This window comes from Papio anubis, chromosome 13, assembly GCF_008728515.1.
Source record: "Papio anubis isolate 15944 chromosome 13, Panubis1.0, whole genome shotgun sequence".
Lineage (NCBI taxonomy): Eukaryota > Metazoa > Chordata > Mammalia > Primates > Cercopithecidae > Papio > Papio anubis.
In genome coordinates this window covers 105717395-105732288 of record NC_044988.1, presented here as the reverse complement: position 1 = coordinate 105732288, position 14894 = coordinate 105717395, and the positions used below count along the sequence as shown (strand labels likewise).

At 60.3% G+C, this 14894-nt stretch overlaps 2 protein-coding genes across 11 annotated transcripts in view; both read left to right on the top strand.

Annotated features, from left to right (window-relative positions):
• The window catches only part of SEC16A (SEC16 homolog A, endoplasmic reticulum export factor), a 46455-nt gene extending 43147 nt beyond the window's left edge, over positions 1-3308 (top strand). For all 10 annotated transcript variants that reach the window (XM_009187839.4, XM_009187834.4, XM_009187833.4 and 7 more), the window contains one exon: positions 1605-3308. In XM_009187839.4, the coding sequence (XP_009186103.2) occupies positions 1605-1673 (69 nt within the window). In that variant the 3' untranslated portion in view covers positions 1674-3308. The remainder of the gene's footprint in view (positions 1-1604) is intronic.
• A 262-nt stretch (positions 3309-3570) lies between these two features.
• On the top strand, positions 3571-14580 carry INPP5E (inositol polyphosphate-5-phosphatase E). The gene is given in 11 exon segments (XM_031654779.1): positions 3571-4797; positions 8851-8974; positions 9582-9679; positions 10286-10410; positions 10613-10732; positions 11095-11202; positions 11697-11858; positions 11973-12088; positions 12656-12984; positions 13507-13528; positions 13530-14580. Coding segments are annotated over 11 exon segments (2097 nt in total). The 5' UTR covers positions 3571-3985; the 3' UTR covers positions 13611-14580.
• Positions 14581-14894: the final 314 nt, after the last annotated feature.

Sequence of the window (14894 nt, the reverse complement as noted above, 5' to 3'; positions counted from 1 at the left end):
CACCTACTGTGTGGCAGTCCACAGGGCACTGTGAGGAGCCACGCTGGGCCCTCCCCGGCTGCCATTTCTCCCTCTGTGTGGACACCAGGCCCTCAGCGCTCCCGTGTGGGGCCCTTTGTGGACACCAGGCCCTCGGTGCTCCCGTGTGGGGCCCTGTGTGGACACCAGGCCCTCCGTGCTCCTGCATTCGCTTTGCCTTTTCCTAGGTTGCAGTTTGTAAAATGTGCTTGGCTTTCTACTTGTGTATCCCTCATTCAGCCCCCAGCTCTGCCACGTCTGCTGTTCTGTCCTCCTGGATCCTGTGGTCTCTGAGCCAAGTGTGTTCTCTCCTCCCTTGGCCTGGGCACCCGAGTCTCCCGGAGTGGGTCCCGCAGCTTTGGAATCCTGTGTTCCTGCCTTTCTTAGTTACTCCGTTTGTCTTGGTGACACACATCCTCCAGTAGCTCTTGCTTTTTTGGTATGTTTATTATTTCTTTTTCCTAGAAGCTTCTTGACAGAAAGGTCCCAGGGTGACTTGGGAGAAGCCTTTCATGTCTGGAGCCGCCTTTCTTCTCCGGCCTCTCTGGCTGGCTGGCTGGTAACATTCTTGGGCCAAAGTTGCTTTCTTCAGAACTGCAAGTGGCCTTAGGTTTCCTGGTGCCTGTGGTTGCTGAGATTCCAGGTCCATTCTGCCTGCAGCCCCTTTCGGGGTCCTGTTTCCCTGGGACCTGCAGGGCTTCCCCCTCAGCCCCCTTGGGCCTGAATGCATGCCCTTCAGCTGGGGAGTGTTCTAGAATGTTTTCTGCGGTTTCCCTCCCTCAGCCTCGTCTCTCCTCCTCTCTCCCTTGCCTGTGGAGTATAGACTGGCTGTCAGTGGAGGGGAGCCAAGCGGGGGCCGAGGTCTGGGGCATCTTGGGATTCAGCCCCATCGTCACCCCAGCCTGCCCGCACGGCCTCACACACTCCTCACGGCCTCACACACTCCTCACGGCCTCAGACACTGTTGACCGCAGGCTTCCTGGGCTGGGACCCAGCATTCCTGCCCTGGTCCTCTACAAACAAGGCCGAGGCTCCCAGGACCACTCCCTGCAGCTGCCCCTGGCTGTCACCTACTTTTCGGCATCCAGGCTAGTCGATTTTGGTGTTGTCCTGCTTCCTTTGCCATGTAGTTAGTGCCTTTACACAAATTCCTTGGCTTTCCCCTCCATGAGGCTTTGCAAGGGAGTAAGAACGGATGCCTGCATTGGCTGGCTGTCTGCACCTGGGGTCCCCGCGTCCCCTGCAGTGGCCAGGCCTGGCCACCACTCCTCCCGGGACTCCGGACAGCCAGGCTGGCTCTGCAGAGCAGCTCTGGGTCTCATGGCGCTGACGAAACCACAGCACCTCCGGGCGACCCTCACAGTAAACACTGATGGTTAAGGACTCGGTGCTTTCAAGGGAGCCCAGGACTTGGCACTGACTTGTCGGTTTCCAGAGGCTTTGAGGAACAAAAACGAAGCCTTCAGCTTGTCGGCGCCAATGGCCCATGCAGTTCATTATGTGGACCAGCCCCTGTCACGCTGCGTCCGGGCACTGCCCACCCTGGGGGCAGGCATGCAGAGGTCATGCTGTTGATTTTGTTCCAGGCCTGCGCCACCTCCGGGAGCTCAAGGCTAGGGAGAATTGACCAGAGGAAGCACCTGGTGCTGAACTAGGCTTGCCCTGCTGTGAACTTGCACTTGGAGCCCTGACGCTGCTGTTCTCCCCGAAGAACCCGACCGACCGCCGCGATCTCCGTCCCGCCCCCAGGGAGACACAGCAGTGACTCAGAGCTGGTCCCACGCTGTGCCTCCCTCCTCACCGCCCGTCATAATGAATTATTTTGAAAATTAATTCCACCATCCTCTCAGATACTGGATGGAAAGACTGAATCTTTGACTCAGAATTGTTTGCCGAAAAGAATGATGTGACTTTCTTAGTCATTTAGGATGATTTAAGGATGTAGCATTCCTGGTCATTTAAGAATGTTCATTCGCTGGAGCTGTCTCTGCCACAGGAGAGCCACACAGTCGGTAGCAACCAGGGCCTCTCCAAGCCGAGCTGTGAGTCCCTGCCCAGTGAGTCCCGCACTTCCTTTAAGGTGCTGGGAGCAAAGAGTGACTGTCTGAGGCAGACCCCGACCCTGCTCTGCAGCGTCTGGGCCCTCGCCGTGTTTGAACCTGGCCGAATGCGTGGAGGTCGCTGTGTTCTCAGTCAGCGTCTCTGAGGAGCCTCGGGGTTCCTTTGGCATTAGTTCAGTTTTTGAGAGAGGCCCTAGTTACTGAAGTGAATTTCTTTCCTGTAACAAAGACGTTTCCAGCCTCACTTTACTTTCTGTGGCCTGATGAGGACCATGGGTGATTTTGTTCACCCAAAGCACCAGCGACTGCCCACCGTGTGGCCCAGTCACTGGGAAGGAGCCCCAGGGAGCCGGCTGTCTGACACGATGGCTCAGGGTGGTCATCCAGGGTGAAAACCGACGGTGTGATGTTTGATTTGGGCTTCATTTTGCGTGTAGGAGCATGGTTAGACTCATTGTGAAGGGGGCTGGATGCAGTTCTCTAAAAGGCTGCACTTTTCCTGGTGCAATCCATGTGACCCACTTTCTCACCTGGGGGACATTGGTTCAGGGGTTGGTAACATCTTGGGGAGAGTATCTTAACACAGTTTCTTGACAGCTGCTCTGGAACTTACTTCTGCCCCAAGTTTTGCCACACTGAGACTTTGAGTAGCTCCTGGTGGACTCAGCCCTGTTGAACTCAGAGAGGGGCCTCCTCTCACTGATGCAAAGCTTTAAGGCTTCTCTGACTGTTCTGAAAACTCTTCGTATTCTTGTCAAGTCTAAAGAGACTGAAGAAAAGATTTAAATACTAATAAAAATCAGTAGATAATTTCTGTAGGTTCTGCTGGGGAAACATAAACTGTTCGGTGTTTAAATTTAAGAATAGAAATTGTAGAATGTGGAATTAGCACAGGCCCTTCCTGACTTTCTGTTTCACTTGATCATTTAGCCCAGACCACCCAGGATGTTTTCCAAAATGTTTCACAGGCGTGTCCCGCTGGATCCATTTGTCCTTGTCACTTGGAGAAAGGCCAGTCCCTGTGACGGGGCAGCCCTCTCTGTTCCTTGGTCAGCTCCTGTGATTCCTGGGACCTCTTCCGGTCGGCCCTGCCCGCTGTTCTGGGGTCGACTGCCACGACTTTTGATTCAAGAAGCTTCCTCCAGGCGGGAGCGGCTATTTTTCCTAAATGAGAATTGTTACATTGCAAATTGTTGAATAAAATATTTTGCGCTCCTTCAAGCACCTTCACTTGTGGTTCCCTTTGGTTTGTTGGAAGCGAGTGAGTGCACGTGTCCAGGTGTCCGCAGGCCTCGGCACTCGCCTGGCGCGCGCCCAGGTCCTCTCCGGGGACTTGCACCTGCCCTCGCTGGGACCTGCCGGGCTGCCGGGCTGCCGGGCTGCGGGGCTGCCGGGCGGGGAGGGGCGTGGGAGAGCCGTCCTGGCCCGGTGCGGCGCAGTCCTCCGGCCGCCAGGGGCCGCTGCGGGCGGGGCCGGGGCGCGGGGCGGGGACCGGGCGCGGCCCCGCGGCGGCCGTTGCTGGGTCCCGGCCGGGCTGACTCCGCCTCTGGGCGGCCGGGCCTCCGCGAGTACGGGGTCGGCTTCGGAGTCTGCGGGGCCAGCCCGGGGTGCCCGGTTCCCGCCCCTCTCCCCGAGCGGCGCCCCAGCCGGGGTCGAGCCTCGCCCGCGACAGGCCTTGCCTGCGGACCGCCCTGGGAACGGCGTCTGGGAGCCCCGAGGGGCTGGCGGGACCCGGGGCCCGGGCCATGCGGCAGCCGCCCCTGCCCCTCCGCGACCACCCCCGGCCCAAGCGGGAGCCGCAGCGCAGTTTCTGCTCCTCGCTGCGCCGACGACCCCGGACCCGGCACCCCTGACCCCTCGCCCCGCCTGCGGCCCCGCGCCGAGGCCTCCCCTGGGAGGGCCCGTCCATGCCGTCCAAGGCGGAGAGCCTGCGGCCTTCGGAGCCGGCCCCGCAGCCGCCCGAAGGGAGGACGCTCCAAGGACAGCTTCCCGGCGCTCCGCTGGCCCCGCGCGCGGGGTCCCCACCCGATGCTCCGGGCTCCGAGAGCCCGGCGCTTGCCTGCAGCACCCCGGCCACGCCCAGCGGCGAGGACCCGCCAGCCCGGGCAGCACCCGTCACCCCGCGGCCCCCCGCCAGGCCTCGGCTGGAGCGAGCCCTGTCCCTGGACGACAAGGGCTGGAGGAGGAGGCGTTTTCGAGGCAGCCAGGAAGACCTGGAAGCCCGGAATGGGACCAGTCCCTCCAGGGGCTCAGTGCAGAGCGAGGGTCCCGGGGCCCCCGCCCACAGCTGCTCCCCGCCCTGCCTGAGCACCTCCTTGCAGGAAATCCCCAAGTCCCGCGGGGTCCTGGGCAGTGAGAGAGGGAGCCCGTCCTCGGGGGGTAACCCTCTCTCTGGGGTGGCCAGCAGCTCCCCGAACCTGCTGCACAGAGACGCCGCCGTGGCAGGGAGCTCGCCCAGGCTGCCCAGCCTGCTGCCCCCGCGCCCGCCGCCTGCCCTGAGCCTGGATATCGCCTCCGACTCCCTGAGGACAGCAAACAAGGTCGACTCGGATCTTGCAGACTACAAGCTCCGCGCGCAGCCGCTCCTGGTGCGGGCCCACAGCAGCCTGGGCCCCGGCCGGCCCCGGAGCCCCCTGGCCTGCGACGACTGTTCCCTTCGATCGGCCAAATCCTCCTTCAGCCTCCTGGCGCCCATCCGCAGCAAGGACGTCCGCAGCAGGTAGGGCCTGGTGGGTGCAGCCCCTGCGCCGCCTTCGTTGTAGTGTTCAGGCTGCTGGAACCTCGTGAGACCGTTCCCATCAGCAGCGTTTAGGATGCCTAAACAGAAAGAATGAAGCGGGTCTCCCGCAGCCACCCCATCTCCCAGCCCCTCCCCACAGCAGCGCCCTTCCCATCTCTCCCCAGCTTCCCAGAACTTTTCCTGTGTGTTTCAGAACCATTCGTGGGCGTGACGTTGTGTTAAGGTAGACAAGATGGCATCTTGCATACAATTATGTATCTGGCGCTGTTTCTTGTTTAGTCTTGAGAAATTTCCTCAATGTATATGATCTGCCCCTTTGGTTGTTTTTGTTTGTTTCTCTGTGGCCCAGGCTGGAGTGCAGTGGCGCAATCCCGGCTCACTGTAACCTCCACCTCCTGGGTTCAAGGGATCCTCCTGCCTCAGCCTCCTAAGCATCTGGGATTATAGGCACCTGCCACCACACTCGGCTAAATTTTGTATTTTCAGTAGACACGGGGTTTCCCCATGTTGGCCAGGCTGGTCTCGAACTCCTGGCCTCAGCCTCCCAAAGTGCTGGGATTCCAGGCGCGGGCCACTGCGCCCAGCCTGCCCCCTTAGTTTTTTTCTGCCGCAAGAGGCCCCAGATGTGTTGAGGCTACTTTGTTTAGCCACTTTCTCACAAGGAACGTTTTGGTGACTCGAGCTGTTGCTGGAAGGAACGGCACTGAACCCATGGGCTCTCTCCCAAGCCTGGTCTGGTCTTGGGGTCGCCGTCTGGGGGCCTGTCCTCAGATGCTCCCACTGTGACTTGGCAAAACCACCCGCACCCTTCTTTTCCTCCCCTCCCCACTGCCATGGTGCCCAAGTCTTGTCTGTCAGCCACAGCGGGAGGCAGGGCAGGTGTGAGAAGGGAGTGGTGTGAGGTGGTTTCTGTGTGGTGTCCTGGGGCCGCTGTAACTCATGGCCACGGACTGGGAGGCTTGAAACAGCAGAGCTGGACTCTCTCCCAGTTCTAGAGGCCAGAAGTCTAAAATCAAGGTGTGGCCAGGCAGCCTCTCTCCAGAGGCTCGGGGGAGGATCCTCCTGCTGCCTCCCGCTCCTGGGGCCCCAGTTGTTCCTTGGCTTGTGGCACACTCCGGTCTCTGCCTCTGTCTTTATGTGGCCTCTTCCCTGTCTCTCTGTCTCTCTCTCGTCTTCTTCCCCATCTCTCTGTGTTCCCCTCTCTTTTTGTAAGGACACCAGTCATTGAATTTACTGCCTACCCTAAATCCAGAGTGATCTCATCTCAAGATCCTTAATTAAGTACATCTGCAGGCCGGGCGCGGTGGCTCACGCCTATAATCCCAGCACTCTAGGAGGCCAAGGTGGGCGGATCACGAGGTCAGGAGATCGAGACCATCCTGGCTAACACGGTGAAACCCCATCTCTACTAAAAATACAAAAAATTAGCCGGGCGTGGTGGCAGGCGCCTGTAATCCCAGCTACTCGGGAGGCTGAGGCAGGAGAATGGCTTGAACCCGGGAGACGGAGGTTGCAGTGAGCCGAGATCGCGCCACTGCACCCCAGCCTGGGCGATAGAGCGAGACTCCGTCTCACAAAAAAAAAAAAAAAAAGTACATCTGCAAAGACCCTGTTTCCAAATAAGGCCCCATTCCAAGGTTCTGGAGGTCTGGGGGTGGACATGGCTTTGGGGATCACTGTTCAGCTCACCACAGTCCCCGAAGGTAGCCTCACTTCCCTGCGCCTGTGGTCCACCAGCAGGCAGGTGGGCTTAGGCATGGGGTGAGGGCCTGTGCCTGGCTCCCCCATCATACTCCCCTCCTGTGCGTGGATGGGGCAGGTGCGGTCACATACAGGGCAAAACTGTTGCTTTTGTTAAAATAATTCACTGCAGGGTTTCTTGTAAAGGGTAAAATTTCTTCGTGCGTCTAAAGCATCACATTTTAAAATCAGATTCAGTTTACGTAGATACACCTGTTAGAATGGCAGTCGTGTCTCAAATTTGGATCAGGTCATTGTTTTCAAACAACCAGGAAACGAGGGTTGATGTGGATCCTTTAACTCAGTTCTGCTGTCTAAAAACTTCCCATTTCCAGATCTCCGGTCTGTTCTAGAATAGGAGTCGGCACACGCTTTCTGTCAAGGGTGAGGCACGGACAGTGGGGACCAAAGGGCGTCTGTGTGCCGGTGAATCTATTAGGGACACACATTGGAACCTTGCTGTTTTTTCTTTCTCTGCTGTTCCACACAGTAAAACCCATTCTGAGCTTGTGGGCCGCACGTGCACGGGCTGGTCTGCCCTGTTTCAGAATGGCTGCTGGCCTTTGCCAGTGCCTTGGGGCTGCCAGGGCGGGTTAGGGGGATGCTCTCTCCACCAGTTCCTTTTGCTCTGACAGCCGGCCCAGGCTGCAGCAGCCGGCCTGAGCATCCTTACGCAGAAGCTCTGCAGTGTCCTGGCCCTGGATGGGGGTCCGAGGCAGCTCTGCCCCTGCCCGTGTCGGGACACAGGAATGATGACTGTGAGGGCTGCCCCTGGCCTGCTGCTACTAACCGTGCTCTGGACAGAGCTGGGCAGACCGGCCACGCGGCTGCTGGTGTGGACATGATGGGCACTGCCAGCAAAGCGGCCATGGGCCTCGAGTCTGGTGACCGAGGAGCCCCTGCTGGGCCCGGGATCACTTGACAGCAGTGGCCACAGCAACACTCTCTGTCCCGAATGACCGCTGCGTGAACACAGTTGTCCTGACTGGAACTGTCAACGGTTTTAGGGGTGAGGTAGCGAGGTTCCTCCCTGTGACATGATTTAATCGTGTCCAGTGAAGCTTGGGGAGCTGCAGCCAGGATTGAGGTTCTCACGAGAGGTCACAAGAATCCGGCACTGTGCTCTCGTCTCCCCTTGCGAAAGGGAACCACGTCAGAAGACGGCGTATCTAGAAGGAGCAGCACAAGTGTTACTTAGAGAAGGAGTGGGGAGGAGGGCTGGCAAGCCTAGCCCACGGCGTTTCTGCGTAGTCAGCGAGCTGAGAACGCGTTTTACATTTCCACATGGTTGGGAAAAGGTCAAAACAATTCTAATACTGTTTCACACTACAAGAAAATTGTAAACTTCACATTTCAGTGTCTGTAAACCAAGCATCTCGGGCACACGGCCGGCTCCGTGTGTCCACATCCCCTGGTGGCTTCTGCACCACTGGGTGGCCCACGGAGCAGTGGGCGTGTGCTGTTGCCTCTTGACAGGTTACCAGCCCTCGTGGCAGAAGGTGCTGAGTGTGGGGAGGGGCAGGGGCGTCGCTGTGCCACACGGTGTGTTTAACCATTTGCGTGCACTGCCGTATTAAAATCTGAAAGTGCCAGCCTGGACAACGTGGCGAGACCCTGTTTCTACAAAAATAAAAAATGAAAAACTGGCCGAGCGTGGTGGCACTGCACCTGGAGTTCCCGCTACTCGGGGGGCTGAGGCAGAAGGATCACTTGAGCCCCGGAGATGGGGGCTGCAGGCAGCTGTGTTAGTGCCACTGCCCTCCATCCTGGGCACAGACTGAGACCCTGTCCCCCCCAGAAACCAAAACAAGCAAACCCAAAAGTGCATCAAAGCCATGGGTGTCGAGGAGATTAACGCGTTTCCATGTGGCTCGCCTGGTCTCCCTGTCTTAGGCCATCCTGCCTGGTGTTGGGGCCCGGGGAGAAAGGAGGAGAACCAGCCCCTCCCCGAACAGCGCCCTGTGCCCACAGCCGTGGCTTATAGTTTGGGAGCTCCTCTCTGTGGTTCTCCCAGGACCCCACCACCAAAAAGCCCCAGATGTCACCCTCTCACGCCTCTTCCCGGGAGGTGGTGGGGGTGTGAACCCGCTCTGGGTGTTTGTGTGGCCAGGTCGGGCCTTGTTTTCCTGCAGAGCAGACAGCAGCGCCGCAGCGTCCAGCAGAGCCCTTGCTCGGGGTCGGGGGCAGCTTCTGACATTCTGTGGGTTTTGCTGTTGTCCCTGGGGACCTGGCCGAGACCCCCCAGGGATGTGTCCTGTGCCTGGCCCTGAGCTTGGGGTCCTCCCGTCACAGGAGTTACCTGGAGGGCAGCCTCCTGGCCAGCGGGGCCCTGCTGGGGGCAGACGAGCTGGCCCGCTACTTCCCAGACCGGAACGTGGCACTCTTCGTGGCCACCTGGAACATGCAGGGCCAGAAGGTGCGTGGCGCTGGGTGGTGCTGGGCAGGGAGGGGTGGGGCGGTGCTGGACAGACGTGGGTGAGGGAGACGGGGCAGTTCTGTGCCTCGTCCCGGGGCCGGGAGGGCAGAGCCCTGAGGTGCATCCACTGCGAGCCGCGGTACAGGAGGGTGAGAGTGGGTAAGGACCCCCGTCCTCCCGAGCTCCCACCTGCACCTCCATGGCCGTGTGGCTGCAGAACGGAGGGGAAGGGATTGGGTCACCAGGCCTGGCTGAGAATCGTCTGCTCAAGGTGAGCGGGAGGGCGGCCAGCAGAGCCCGTGTGGGGCGGCTCGGGGGCAGGTTGGGCCCCACAGGCTGGGGTCACGGTGACGGGGGTCACACAGGGGTGGTTGTTGGACAGAGTTGTGTTTGGAGAGGGAAACTGAGGCCAAGGGCCAACCTGAGGTGTGTTTGGTGTGTCAGAGGCTGCCTCGGAGACCGACTGGGTAGATCCCTTCTTGGCCCTGGCCTCAGTTTCCCCTCATTCAGAGGAGTTGCTGGCACTCGAGGTGCTGCAGTGGGACTCGCCCACAGGCGCCTGCAGGTTTCGGGAGGAGCCGGCCCACCACGTGCTCCCTCCTCCCAGGAGCTCCCGCCCAGCCTGGACGAGTTCCTGCTCCCAGCCGAGGCCGACTATGCCCAGGACCTGTACGTCATCGGCGTCCAGGAGGGCTGCTCTGACAGGTAGGGTGGCCGCAGGCCCTGCAGTGCCTGCCTGGGGGCTGCTGTCTCTGAAGCTGCTGGGCGTTGAGACCTGGGTTGCGGCTCGGCACGGGCAGCCTCCACACCTGGGCGGGATACCTGAGTCGGTTTCGTTTCTGGTGGCAACTTGGAGAGTTTAAAATCAATGAGATTGGATTTTGGTAACAAATTGTTGACGTGAGAGAGTAGAAGGGCAGCAGGGAGCAGGGCCGGGCTCCGAGGCCTCCTGGGGCCCCCGCGTTGTGGTGGGAACAGCAGGTGGCTGCCGCCCACACAGGTGCTCTGGGGGAAGAAGCCCTGGCCCCAATTTGAGGTGGGCCCCACTCCCCTGGCCCATGAGCCATGCAGGCAGGAGGAGCTCTGCTCACTGGGGTCTCAGCAGGGATCCGGGGGAGCCACTGCCTGGATCCCCGGCAGGTCCCAACTCTGGCCCACAACAGCCTCTGGCAAATGCTTCTCCATGCAGGACTCCGGGGCCAGGTCGTGGAGTTTCCCTGGTAGCTCCTCGAGGGGCTCTGGGTGGCAGGTCTGGGAGTGGTGGAGCTGGGAGGCCATGTCCCCCAGCCGGCCGCGCTTCCTCCTCTGCAGGCGGGAGTGGGAGACGCGTCTGCAGGAGACGCTGGGCCCGCACTACGTGCTGCTGTCCTCGGCGGCCCACGGCGTGCTCTACATGTCGCTCTTCATCCGCCGGGACCTCATCTGGTTCTGCTCAGGTGGGCGCGGCTGGAGGGTGGCAGCCCCCCTTTCCACGGCTGACCCATGGCCTTGGCAGGACAGGCACGCTTTGCGTCTGGGATCTGGGGGTTGCTATGTCACACACAGGCTCCACAGCGAGCCCTCACTGGCATGCGGGTCCGGCCACGACCCCCGGCCTGCAGCGTCCCGCAGGTGAGCTGAGGGCTGCCCCTCCCACAGAGGTGGAGTGCTCCACGGTGACCACACGCATCGTGTCTCAGATCAAGACCAAGGGGGCCTTGGGCGTCAGCTTCACCTTTTTTGGCACCTCCTTCCTCTTCATCACGTCCCACTTCACCTGTAAGTCGCTTGGTGCCCGCACCGCAGGTGCTGCGTGAGAACAGCCTTCCTCTCCTGACCAGGACCCTGCCCAGGGCAGGGGTCCTGGCTGCTGGCTTCATCTTCCACCCAGGGCTGTGGGGCGGGCACCATGCTTGCTAAGATGCACGCTGTGGACCCCTAGCAGACCCCGACACTGAGGGCATGCCGTGCTGGGCCCGCGCTCCGTCCTCTGAGGCAGAAATGTCCCTGGCCAGGCCTGGCAGCGGATGCCCGGTGGGGTTGCGTCTGCAGGGGGCGTGCAGTCAGGGCATGGTCCAGAGGGGCGGCTCTTGAGGGAGACCCAGAACCCTGTGACCCCTACCCCATTTCTGTTCCCACAGCGGGCGACGGGAAGGTGGCGGAGCGGCTGCTGGACTACACCAGGACCGTGCAAGCCCTGGCCCTGCCCAGAAACGTGCCCGACACCAACCCCTATCGCTCCAGCGCAGGTGAGGGCCCCCACACCGCATGCGAGTGGTGCTGCCGTGGTTCACACGCGGGGCGCCCGTCGTTTTTACGGCAGCTCTGCAGGGGCAGCGTCCTGAGCTCTGGGAAGCGAGGGCCGAAAAGTCCAGGTGCCCCCAGCGCATAGCCCCTCGTGGTTCTTTAGCACGGTTAGTGGGGTGGGCGGATCCCGTCCACTCACAGCGTGTCCTGCTAGCCTGGGTCCTGGTCCTCACCACTGCCCGCCCTGCCGCCTCCCCCGGCTGTGTGGAAAGGAGCAGAGACATGGTCATCCCCTGCCATGGGCGCCGTCTGCCCCTGAGGCTGCTCCAGGTGCCTTCTGGAGCTGTCCCAATGCGAATCCCACCCGAGGGCCCGGCCCCTCTGGCTGGCACCCGAGACCCACTTCCCCTGGGAGCCACTGCCAGGCCGTGTTCTGGGGAAGGGGAAGGACCTGCCGTTGCTTGCCTGTGCCCATGCATGGTCCACTGTGCCACAGCGGACGTCACCACCCGCTTCGATGAGGTGTTCTGGTTTGGAGACTTCAACTTCCGCCTGAGCGGCGGACGCACGGCCGTGGACACCCTCCTGTGCCAGGGCCTGGTGGTGGACGTGCCGGCGCTGCTGCAGCATGACCAGCTCATCCGAGAGATGCGGAAAGGTGAGGGCCTGGGAGGGGGGCGGGCGTGGCGGGAGATGAGGAAAGGTGAGGGCCTGGGGTGCCGCGGCTGGCACGAGCTGGTCTGAGCCAGTCCGGGTGCCCATCCTGTGGCAGGGTCCATCTTCAAGGGCTTCCAGGAGCCGGACATCCACTTCCTCCCGTCATACAAGTTTGACATCGGGAAGGACACGTACGACAGCACCTCCAAGCAGAGGACACCCTCATACACGGTGAGCCCCGCCCGTGGCCGGCGCAGAGTGCTTCCAGGGCGGGCACCTCCCACAGCCGGGACCCAATGCCTGGCATCAGGGGTCTGAACCTGGACGGCCTTGACTTGAACCTCAGCTCTACACCCTGGCCTCGTGGCGAGTCCCCTTTGGTGGAGAACGGCACCCTCTCCATGGGTGTTTTCAAGGCTGGGTGAGCCGACTGGCACACAGGGCACCGGCCATGCCCTCACCCCTGGCGTGCAGAGCCTCTGCCCGTTGCACCCTCACTCACCCTTCCGCCAGGCCCGTGGCTGCAGCTCTGGGCACGTCCCGATGTGTGCTGGACGCCTCAAGAAGCCACTGAGGCAGGTCAGGGTAGGAGTAGCCGCTGTTCACAGGGTCTCCAGCGGCGAGGGACAGGCCCTGGCCCAGCTGGCCACAGACACCAGGCAACAAAATGGGCATAAGTGTCGGGGGTCCCAGAAGGCTCCCTCAGGGGGCACTTGAGAACAGCGGGGAGGTGAGTGGGCCACGCCCCACAGCGCCTCAGGAGTAACTGGACTTCCTCCCTCCGGAATCTTCCCGAAGGACCGTGTCTTGTACAGAAGCCGCCACAAGGGTGACATCTGTCCCGTGAGCTACTCCTCCTGCCCCGGGATCAAGACCTCCGACCACCGCCCTGTGTACGGCCTCTTCCGGGTGAAAGTGAGGCCGGGGCGAGACAAGTCAGTGTTCTCCCGCGCATCTTCCCTCTCGGGCCCGGGGGTTGGGCCGTCATCCCATGAGCTAAGAGGGTCCCTGTCATCGTGGGGTTCCGCTTGGGGCTTTGTCCTGGACCTTCAGGGCTGTGCTCCCCCAGGATCGGTTGGACTCATCCTGGAGCAGGAAGAAGGCAGGAAGGGGAGAGGCTCTGAACAGTGAAGAGGCCCAGCTGGGGGGCTGGGTGTGGCCAGCTGGAGGGAGGAAGGCCTTAAGCACTCAGGTGTCCGCCCCATCCTTCCTGTGGCTCTCCCAGGAACAGGCCTCTGTGTGCTGAGGTGCGCTAACTGAGTATGATTGACTTTGAGTCTGATTTCGGTTGACTGGCTTTATCGATTTCTGTTTTTCCGAGCCCGATTGGATTTTTCTTTGTCTGATTTGTCGGTTTTTATTGTTCACTTTACCGATCGCTTTGTCGACTTCTGATCGCTTCTCTTTGTCTATGACTTTCTGGATCATTCCGTTTGTTCGATTTCGACGCTTTCCTTGTTCCTGTTTCATCGATCATTCCTCCGGGTCTGTCCCCTCCTAACGCCTCTCTTCTGGGCCCGCCTTTCCCGCCTCCGGCCGCCCGCCTCCCACCTGACGCCTCTCCTCCGGCTGCCCTCCTCCTCCATGCTGCCCTCCCAATGCCCCTCCTCCTCCACAGGCATTCCACAGCTGGGTAAAATTGTGGATAGAGAGCTATACTTACTAGGAATTAAAAAGACGGATTTCGAAGGAGATTCAGAGGCAGCAAGCACTACAGAGTCAGAACTCCAGCACCATCTGTTCCGTTTCTTGAAGTTTGCTGAGCGAGGACCCACAGCCGCAACATGGGGTGATTGTATTTGATCAAAACCCAGCGGGAAGGACGAAGAGTTTGCCGCCTTTTGCGGTTCTGAGGGACTGTGGCACCCGTGCCACTGTGCCAGCGTCCCAAGAAGGAAACCACCCCTAAGTGAGCCTGTCCTTCTCCATGGCAGGTCCACACGGCATGGGTGGGCAGGGCGTGGACCCGCTGCAGTACCACAGACCCCAGCCACTCTCGGGGGCAGACGTCAGAATCCGGTCCTGAGCAGCTCCCGTGTCCTGGGGGCAGTCATAGAGCCCCCCCACCCCCACCCCATCCCCGCGTGCTCTGCGCCAGCCTCTCCCTCCACACCCGGAGCAGGCGTCCATCTGTGTCCTCCTGGCAGCCCCTCAAACACACACCACCCCATGTCACACAGGTGTCCAGAGCCAGGCTGGACCTGGGCTAGGTGACCCCTGGGGCCTCAGACCTCTCAGTGGGCCCCAGAGCCCAGCTGAGGAAGCCACATGGCCTCCAGGACGTGGCGTGGTTCCCCTCCGCTAGGCTGCAGGTCGCCTGCCGTGGGGCAAAGAGGCCCGCACCCCAGCATAAGGGCCTCCCCGGCTGAGTGAGAAGCCACCTTCCCTCTCCTCTCATCGGCCAAGCCTTTTGGCATGAAACCATCTCATGGTTTCAGTGACGTAGACTGTTTGCTTCTGTAACTCCAGCCACAGAATGACAGTGGAGCCTGGCTGGGGAACTGCCACCACCTTGAACACCTAGGCCAGGGATCCCCACCATGTCCCGGGTTTCTTTCTTTGAGAGTTTAGAACCGTTCATTCTTGCTTTGTGTCCCATTCCATCTCTTGAAAAAATGTAGTCTTTGAATGTGTGAAAATCTAGGGACATTCAATTTAGTCTTTTAAATTATTTATTTTTCCATATTTATATTTTTAAATAAATGCATATATTGAGTCTTAAACTCTCTTTCTGGCCAAAGACTGAAACCTGGAAGAAACAATATACATGCATACCCTGTTCTCACAATGTCCTTGTTTTAAAGGCTGTAAAATCCACAGGCAAAAAGTTTCGTCTCAACCCTTGACTGCTGACTGTGATCTTGTCCAGCTCATCTCTGCTGTCTTTAAAATCCTACATTCGGCTGGGTGCGGTGGCTCACTTCTATAATCCCAGCACTTTGGGAGGCTGAGGCGGGTGGATCACCTGAGTGCTGGGCAGATCACAAGGTCAGGAGTTCGAGACCAGCCTGGCCAACATGGTGAGACCCCCCCCCCC